This window comes from Alosa alosa, chromosome 20 (assembly GCF_017589495.1).
Source record: "Alosa alosa isolate M-15738 ecotype Scorff River chromosome 20, AALO_Geno_1.1, whole genome shotgun sequence".
NCBI lineage: Eukaryota > Metazoa > Chordata > Actinopteri > Clupeiformes > Clupeidae > Alosa > Alosa alosa.
The window spans coordinates 7,713,284-7,723,574 of record NC_063208.1 but is presented as its reverse complement, the minus strand read 5'-3'; the positions used below and the strand labels follow the sequence as shown (position 1 = coordinate 7,723,574).

General features: G+C 44.4%; 1 protein-coding gene across 1 annotated transcript; it reads right to left on the bottom strand.

Annotated features, from left to right (window-relative positions):
• Positions 1-1,589: 1,589 nt before the first annotated feature.
• Positions 1,590-9,540, bottom strand: LOC125285485 (SH2 domain-containing adapter protein E-like). The gene is made up of 6 exons (XM_048229942.1): positions 8,616-9,540; positions 5,684-5,810; positions 4,397-4,627; positions 2,861-3,146; positions 2,228-2,347; positions 1,590-1,787 (listed from the first exon to the last, which is right to left on the bottom strand). Exons 1-6 carry the CDS (start codon positions 9,141-9,143, stop codon positions 1,604-1,606), a joined length of 1,476 nt encoding a protein of 491 aa, XP_048085899.1. The 5' UTR covers positions 9,144-9,540; the 3' UTR covers positions 1,590-1,603.
• Positions 9,541-10,291: the final 751 nt, after the last annotated feature.

Genomic DNA, 10,291 nt, shown 5'->3' with positions numbered 1-10,291 from the left:
TTCTTAGTAGCAAATGGGCTATATAAACCACTGTTACTGAAGACAAACTTTAACATATAACCTTACTGAAGGATAATGACAGGAAATGTGACTAAACATCCAAGAATGCCATGCACTGACACGAGACGTCAAATGTGGCCCGGGTCTGGTGGAGCTCTGTGCGAGCTCAGGGCTTGAGTCTGCTCTAGTGTCAGGAGCTATCTGGACGCTATCCACAGAAACAAACTTTTCTACTGACTTTCTGTTAACCAAGTCCCACCACCTCAAAGCGGTTTAGCTGCATTCTTCCCGTCACAAGATGGTTTATGCTTGCCAGATGTTTTACAGCTGGGGCTCCTCCACTTTAAAAAGCTCTTGACTACAGGCGGACTCTTCAGCTCCGGTCGGAAAACAACTGGCACCAATTAAAAATCAGATATGTAATTTTTTTTGTACTTTTATCTAAAGCTAACAGAGCTCACAATGAAAGACCTGAACTGCAACCAGACTGAGGACTCGGTATCAAGAGGAGAGGACAATTATTGCTCCTGTTGCCCGCAGGAGAGCTTAGACTCAGAGATGAAATATGTGTGTCTGACACAGGTACATGATGGGGGAGTGCATACCATAACAAAACGTCACAACTGTTCACACAGCAGTAAAGGATAAGAAAGTGGTTTTTTTTTTAAGGCAATAAGTTCACAGTACAAATATGGCACAGTTATGCTTTCATGCTGTGCACACAGCTGTCTCATACACATGTTGCCCTGATTGGAGTGCATTGTGCTGGGCAGAGGGTCCAGATCAGTGGTGACCACACAGCATCCCAGTCCTTGTGATGAGTCATGAGTCCAACAGGGGGCGGTAGATACCATGTTTCTTTTAGTCAGAGTTCAGATGCAGTCGGCAGCTATCAACACACACACACACACACACACACACACACACACACACACACACACACACACACACACACACATACACACACATGCATACACACACACACACACACACACACTGTCCGAATTCTTCACATACCAATGCATACACACACACACACACACACACACACACACACACACACACACACACACACATGCACGAACGCACATGCATACACACACACACACACACACACACACACATACATGTATAGAAGCACCGTTATCCCTGGAGCTCTACAGCTGTGTGTGACAGACTACAGGGGTGGGGCAAATGGCAGCACTGGAAAAGAAAGCCCAGGAAGTATCATCCTCCTGGATTTCCAATCAGTTCAGGGGAATCCCAAGCAAATGGATTTCTTCCATTATATTAGCTTCAGTACAGTAGTGGAACTGTTCTATCTGTGCCGCCCGGAGTCATATAAACTGGTGGGTGTGAGAGTTGCATTTTAGACAGTTGCATTTTCTAATGTGTTACAGCATATTACAGCAGTTCAAATGAAACAGCTTCAAAAAATATAATTCTCTGTATATTTCACAGTATACATCCATTCATACAGCATATGAAAATCTGCCACAGTTCTTGTAGTCCCTGGGAGTCTCAGTGTAAGGTGAACGTCTCAGGTAGTGCCCCCCAACCCCCACCCTCCCCTCCAATCAGCAGGGGAATCCTGGTCATGTGACTAGAGTGAGCGGGGCACGGGGTGCCTCAGGGTCATGTGATTGGCTCCGGGGAAGGGCAGCGGCTGGGTGCAGTAGTAGTGCACCACCTGGGGGATGCTGGGAAAAGTGCAGCGGCTCTGGTCCAGTGTGTAGCCACTCTCCTTGGTCTGCGCCACGATGATGTGCACGCAGCCCTGGCTCGTCCTTACGGGGAGAGAGGAGAGGAGGCACAGAGAGACGGAAAAAGAGAGAGAGAGAGAGTCAGAGGAAGTCTGGAAAACATTGGGGACGCAATGGGGATGGTGGTAGTGGTTGTGTAGTGGATATGAAGCCTGGTTGGCATGCGATAGCCTGAAAGATCTTTTCCTTTCTTTTCTTTTCTCTGATTGTCTAACACTCTGTAAATCGCCATGAGACATGTGCAATGCACAAAGTACAATTTAAAAAAAAAAAAAGATCTTCCCAGCTGCCACTGTTGTGCTTTATCATTGCTGTCTATGTCCGTTTTGCAGCCAAATATGGGTTTACGAGATTTGATAGAATAAAAACAGATCATATTCTGTTTTTATTTACATTTTACATGACGTCACACATTTTTCTAATTTGGGGATGTAGAACATACAGAATGATACAGCAGAACTCACTTGAGAGCGATGGAGTGCTTGCTGGTTCCCGATTCGCTGTCTCTGACCAGGAAACTGCCCTCTTTGCAGGACTGCAGCTGAGAGTCCACTTCCTGCCGTGTCACACTGCCATGGTACCAGCTGTGGATACACAAGAGGGGGAGAAAGGGAAACTGAGAGAGGGAAGGATCACTCCAACAGAAAGCAGACCATTGTATTAACTGATTAATGGTACAAAGGTGCAGATTTTAGCATACTGTATGAGTTACTTCAAGACCACAAACCAAAAATCCCGCTATAATGAATTATGAGCAAAAGCTTGATGAATATTTAGGATCTACTGGAAGTTGGAAGTATCTCATGAACTGCCTTAGCAATGGAGACTTTCCCATATCAGTATCAAGCCTCAGGCTTGGAGAAGAGAGGACACATGTGCAATCTAGACCAACCAGGTCTGTGAACTGTTATAAACCTGTCCCAAACTGATTGGCTGGCCAGACAAAACCAGTCTGCCCACTCGCTCACTCTCAAGTCCCTTTGGACTGGAGTTTTGCATTTCTAAAAACAGTCTTTCATCCACCCGCTCCAATCCCGTCCCGCCTCATCCCACTCCTTTGTTGTACTCCCCCCTCCGGACACCAACAAAAGCCTCACCTCTGCATCTCCAGAGGCACACTGGGGTCCACCCTGCATCCGTCTCCCTCAGCAGTGGAGACAGGGCTCCCGCCAGAATGGCTGGGTGGTGGGGATCTGGGGACCACCTGGCTGGGTGGTGGGGGTCTGGGGGCTGCCTGGCTGGGTGGTGGAGAGGTCCTGGGGCCCCTCTGGCTCCAGCTCCACCGCTGCAGGGGATGCATCTGGGGCCAGGAGAGATGTGGGGCTGCTGCCTCCTCTCTGCCTGGGGTTGGGTCCAGGCGATCAGCGGCATCATCAAATGGAACTGAAAGAGTATGAGAGACTGTCATTAACCAAAGAGTACAAGCGACTGCCGTTAACCAAAGAGTACAAGAGACTGTAATTAACCAAATATATCCCACAATCCATTCCAGATATCCCACAATCCCATATTGGATTAAGCCTTGTCCTAGACTAAAATGAGGGCAGTCATGGCCTACTGGTTAGGGCTTCAGGCTTGGTACCGAAGGGTTGCCGGTTCGATCCCCGACTCGTAGGAATGGCTGAAGTGTCCTTGAGCAAGGCACCTAACTGCTCCCTGAGTGCCGCTGTAGCAAGGCAGCTCACTGCTCCGGGTAACCCTAGTGTGTCTTCACCTCACTGTGTGCTCTGTGTGTTCACTAATTCACGGATGGGATAAATGCAGAGACCAAATTCCTTGTATACACAAGTATACATGGCCTAGAAAAACCTGGTTTACATTTTACATTTACAAAACAATTTCCAGTGGAATTTTCCACGTTCACTTTTAGTTCCGGACTAGGCTTTAGTCCATGTATTGAAAAATGACCCCAAGAGCTCTGAATGCCACTTGATGTTAGCGTTGTTGAGCTATTGTTACTGTGAGTGACTAAAGGAAGAGGTTTTTTTATGTAAAAACTATTTTTTAATGCACACTGCCCAACGAGTACAGAGCGGATCTGTGAGTAAACTTCCCTTCCCTTGATCTTGCATATCCAGCACTGCAGGACTGTATTTCTCATAATGTTGAGGGCCATGCACATCAGGAACGATAACTATAGTGATAACAGTAAAAAAAAGTTAATATCAATGACAATGTCATTGTGACAAGATCACAGGCCAGACCCACTTCAGAGTCAGTAGTTATGTGGCCCAGTTTACCTTTGAGTTTGATTACAAGGCTGTGTCTGACCAATCAGAAGGCCGATATTTACAATTCCCCTATTGGCTTAGTTGCTACCCTCTATTTTGTCCAAAAACAATTGCCATCACAGGGACTCCATCGGTTTTCAATTCTCTGTAAAATTCATGAAAAGATATATTAGAGATATTGTGATGTGTGTGTGTGTTTTGTGTGTTTTTATGCCACTGTCAAAGACAAATTTCCATTTTATGTAAAGTTTGATGGACATTAAACAAGTCTATAATTCCAGCCAGGTTCTGTGGTACCTAACTGACATAGTTCCAGCCAGGTTCTGTAGTGCCTGACAGACATAGTTCTGGCCAGGTTCTGTAGTGCCTGACAGACATAGTTCCGGCCCGGTTCTGTGGTACCTGACAGCGCCTTCAGGATCTGTTCCCTCCTCCACTCCCAGGGCAGCTCATACTCCGCTGGGGAACGTGGGTCGGACTCTGGGCGGCTCACAGTCGTCTCTGTGGCTCCCTCGTACGGGTCATCATATATCTGCAGAGGATGAGAGGACCTCGGGTCGTCCCGCAGGCCTTCGCCGCCCTCCAGGACGGTGGACATCTTCAGCAGGTCCTTGGACCCTCTGCGCCGGATCTCTACGAAAAGAACCACAGCCAAAGTGAATGACTCAATGAGTGAGCACACAGACATACACACACACACACACACACACACACAAACACACACACACTGATGCCCATACAGCCCTGTGCTTTAATCTTCTATTCCCTTGGTGGCACTAATAGCTTTCAACCTCCATCATAGTGCACAGCCATTGTTAGTTTGTAATTAAGGAAATCCCATTGGGTAGTAAATCTAAAATGCACTTCCTCATATATTGTCCCATTTTTCCATAGATCAAATTGTAATACTTTCACATTATATAGAGCATGTGTCCCGGCCCAAGGGGAATGGTCCTATAGGACAACGTAGCAATAGAATGAGGGGTCAGCAGAGTGTACGACCAGATGAATGAACTCCGAAACCCCGGGTATTTTTTGGGGAAAAGAGGGCAGGCCCTTTTTTTGACAAATGGGGTGGCCACGTCAGGGCCATCTGACAAAAAAGGGGGGTGTCATTACAGGGCAACCTGACTTCCAAAGAATAGGACCAGGAAACAGAGACAGGAAACAGGAAGTAGAGACAGGAAACTGCACCCATTGTCCAAGAACAGCATGGTCTCTATGGCAACCCTTTGGGGTGCAGCAGCATTCAGGAGAGGGTTAATGTGCATGCTCGCTAATCGGTAGCCACACAAAACAAATGTCAGCCGTGTAGGTGCCTCGATGCACGTACACCATACTCAACTAATGGCTTGAGAGGAGGTGTAGGGTGGGTGTGTATGACTGGGTGGCAGGTGGTGAAAGCCCTGATGTATAGAATGGTCTGAATGATGAAGGTGGATGAGGGTAACATTAGCCAACTTTGAGTGAGCAAGAAATGTGGTGAAAAGAAACGTCAACAAGAAGACAATAGCAAAGCTGATTAAGTGGCACAAAGGTGGTTTATTATTTCATGCAAGTTAGAATATCCTAATTTTTGGGGGTGACATGCACAAGTTTTCCAATGAAATCAGCACTTGTGTTCCATATCAGAAGCAGTTAAACGTGTAAGCGAATGTGTACAGTATACGCATCTGTTTCTGCGGTTACCTGTGATGAGCTGTTGGGCATCATACGGTTCCATGTAGCCGTCGTTCTCTCCCCGCCCTGGTGACACGTTCTGCTCACGGCTCCTCTGGGCATCGAACGGATCCGCATAATCCTCCCTGATAATAACCTGCATCAAATTTGAACAATTATTCAAGGATTCAAGAATTTTTATTTGTCACACACTGTACATAGATACTGTCGTAAAACATATAGTGAAATGGCATTTAGCTGCTAAACATTTTAATGTGCAGAGGTGTCTATTCATAAGGATAAAGAAAAATAATTAGAAGAATTAAATAAATAGATTGTGAGGAAATTGAGGAGGAAAAAGTGCAGTGTCTGTAAGTGCAGTTTTATGTGTGTAAGTATTCGATAACTTATTTATGAACCCACTAATTGATAGGGCAAAATGTTATCAGCAATTGAGTGAATGATATCATATCACATGAAATCAATAAAGTTTCTATTGATTCTATGATTTTTAAAAATGTGATCCTGCGAAAACGACGTCATCATGTGACATGTTTATTAGATAAACCTGTAAACCTGTGGAGATTAAAATACTTTATTAGGTTAAATAAATAAATGTCCCTCGTTATATGTCCTGTCTGCACGTGATGTGATGAGTTCAGAGCTTAAAAATATTCAGGACGGGTGAGGTCAGCCTGTGGAAAAGCCCCTGTCTCACAGAGCCAGAGTTTATTACATAACTGGCGGCTATTCGGCCGTACACGAGACACCCTCCATCGCGCCCTAACCCCCAGGCCTGGTGTCGCTTTGCATAAATATTTACCGGATGGTCTCCTGTGGATAATTAGACAGCGGATATGCCATCATCAATATTTACCCATGAACATCTCAAAATTATATGCGTATATCAACACAGGAAATAAAACACTACTTTTTCATTGATTCTGGACAGCAAGAAATATTACAGATGGACAAACACTTGCAGCTTCCTCATCCTCATCAAGAATTCAAAAGAGGAACACTTTATCAGCCGCTCATTCAGTAAGTCACAGCATGTCATTCATCTTGTGAAATGGTATCCTTCAGCAGGACATCTGCACTCCTCCCTGCATTGTTCTGGTTTCGATCAGACGCAAATCTTTTTCAAACCTTTACAGACACGGTCATAAAGGCTGTCTACATCAGCCTGAGCCTCAGATAACTCTGGGGCAGTGTGTGTGTGTGTGTGTGTGTGTGTGTGTGTGTGTGTGTGTGTGTGCACTCCTGATGGGCTGTTTGCAGGCGTCTCTCTTTTTTACGGCTGTCTCTTGTTTTAGAACAAAAAGGGTTATCTGACCTGTGCTTGTGCTAACTCAATTTAGATAAGACTGGTGTTGCACTGCCTCATAGCCTATCAGTGGGAATCCATCTGTTACAGAGGCCAGGGTACCACAACCAGCATGAAATCTCTTTGATATGCCGGTACACATCTCTGCTTTTTGTACAATTTCTGTGTTCGTTCGTTTGTTTGCTTGTTAGCTCGACTGAGCATCAATTTCTCCTTCTCATTTCTACGACCAACTAGTAGTAATATCAGGAAAACCATTAACTTTTGGAAATGAGTGGTGTCACAAATGTCACATAGAACTGTAGGTCTAAACATAAAAAACTCATGTGTGTACACACACACACACGCGCACGGACACACACACACACACACACACACACACACACACGGACACACACACACACACCAACACACACACGCACGCACACAAACACACACACACACACACACACACACACACACACACATAAATTAAGCAGTCGCTTAAAAAATCAGTCATTGCCAGAATACGCAGAATAATTCTACTAAGTATCAATTTGTTGAAGGTCATTATTCCAGTTCTGTTTTTTTTTTCTGAGTAATTCTTTGATGTTCTTTACACCCAAGAAACACAAAAACAGAATTTTGTAGGTCACATTAGAGAAAAGGTGACATCTGCTATTTCAGTGCCTTGTCCCCAGTCCCAAAAACCCTGGAGAGATTCCCTCTCTCGACCTCACAAAGGAACAAAAGCAACCGGACGTAGGATGCATGGAGCAGAGGGGAAAAAAGGATCAACGTTTGGAAACATGAAGCTACCCCCTCCCCTCACCCTTCAGTGATTCTTTCCTTTCTTATATCTCCCTTCTTTCTCACACCATCCTGTTGCATCTGTTCTTTCTCTTCCGCTAGCTCCTGTCTCCCTTTTTGAACTTTCAAAGCGCTGCCAGAGGGGACCAGAGCTTTAGCACCTGCATGTCAGATGACATGCTCCTTTGACAGGATGATAGGTCTCACAGTAGGGGTGTGTGTATGGGGCGGGGGTTAAGGTGAGTGTGAGGATATCAAGGAACAGGGTGTGTGTGTGTGTGTGTGTGTGTGTGTGTGTGTGTGTGTGTGTGTGTGTGTGTGTGTGTATGTGTGTGGGTGGGGGTTACATCTAATCATGCATTAGCTTTGCATTCAGAGTACAGAACAATGCTGGATGAAAGGAGAGAGAGATTGACATAGGAAGTGAGAAAGGTGGAAAGGGAGACAGACATGTAGGCAGACAGACAGGCAGGGAGATAGACATGTAGGTAGGCAGACAGGAAGATAGACAGGCATAGACAAGAGAATACAATGAAGGGCAGGAGACACAAAGACAAGTTTGGGGGTTGGCTCAGATTGATGCATGATCAACTTTCACATTGACCAGAGCTTTCTTTAGATTTGGCTCCTTCTGCCAAAGCTATTAATGGTACATTAGAGATGAGGTTGCATCTGTGGCAAACAAGTGGGTGAAAATAGGTTCACGACATCTTAATAGTTAAAAACAACAAAAAACAAAACAGTTATCACTCTCTCTACACCATGTAAATGAATACTACGGTACTATCTTTTTTAAAACATGTTTACATGCATAACTAGGCTATATGAGTGACAATGGGTTCTCACCGTCTCGGGTTTGCCAACCATCGTGCCCTTATTCTGTTCTTCGATCGGAGGAGTACATGCACTGCTGGGATTTTGTATCTTATCTTGTTTCTCCACTTTGATGAGTCGGGTGATGTAAGAACTTGCCGAGATACAATTCTTCAGTGTCCGATTATGCTCCTCAGATACAGCCACTGATTTCGAATTTTTCCTACTTTTTCCAGAGAGCAGACTGTCCCAAACCTTCTCATCCTTAATCACACTGTGACAAGGTTCGTTGGTAGAGTTTTTCCGATTTCTTCCTGACAGAAGGCAGCTCACCCCGCCGCTTCTGCCACCGCCGGAGCCTTTGCGCGGACTCCCCCTTGGAGCGGTACCCATGCCCAAGGTTCCCGCAGGCTTGTCACGGTTCGGACAGTCCGACTCCGAGACAGAACGGATTTTATCTGTTCCATTTCTGAAGTTGATGGGAAACTCTTTAAACCACCTCGCCATTGCAAATCTTTGCGGTGAGATTGGAGAGGGAACGTATGCCTCTCCAAGCGCCATACACACCGTTATGCACGTAAATGGTCCCTTCTTATTCTGAAAACTTGTGAGTCAAATTGTCTTGTTTAGTAAGCATTTATCGGTAATTGAAACTTTTGCAACAATTACTCTAATGTTTGTGGTGTTCTCAAAACAAAATAATAAACCTAAACCTACGAACTTCACATTAACATGTTCTTGTTCAAAGTCAGAACATAAAGGTAAATACATATCCCTGTTCAGTTCGTCACCGCCTTTCTTCTTAAAATGTTATCCCATAACATCTGGCTTAATTGTCTTCTAAAATACTAATTCCATAAGTGAGTTTGTTTAAGGAGATCTTGGTGATCCTCCTTCTAGCAGTGAATGCAATTGAGGTGAGAAACGAGTATGCCGAGAGGACGAGGTGCAGGGGGTGGAGACGCGCAGGACTTATGTAGATGTAGCCTATTGTATCTGTGAATATGACATGCAGCTCATTTGAAGATACACCATACACCCTTGTGGCACTGTGTTTTTTTACTTGCTAATGGCCATCTAAAATAAGATACATTTTCAACAAATATTCCAAGATGTGCAAGACACCGTTTTATTTCTTAGGCCAAATTAGCCATTATCCACATGTAGTTTAGCCTACATAGCGCTATCCAAATATAGAATGACACTGAGTGGCATTGGTTGTATATTAGTGGTATTGGGAGCTCAAGACCTAAGTCATATTCAATTAGCCCACTCAAAGACATCTCTCAAATTCAGCTGCCTTCTGACATGTAGTTAGGCCGATCTAATAACATTTTTCTTTTGTTGTTGTTGCATGTATTGATGCACACTCCTCTTGTTTATCACAAATAGAAATCAAAATGTCAAAGCAGACCTTATCAAAGTTTATTTGTGGGCCTACATTTAGAACTGTAAAAAATAAAATGCAAAAAGTAGGCTGTTTACGTCTGTCAGTTTTAATAACGTGCCCCTTACCAACGGGAACATCCCAACTTAAAAATTAAATGATCTCTGATTTGCTTTCCTAAAATGATCCATTAGCCTAGGGAATAATTTCACATTTACAAAAACAAAATCACATTTCACAAAAACATTTCTGCATACAAAAGAGTCCTGCTATTTTTGTATCAGGATCTCTTGTTGTAAATACGTGATCGTATCTTCAGATC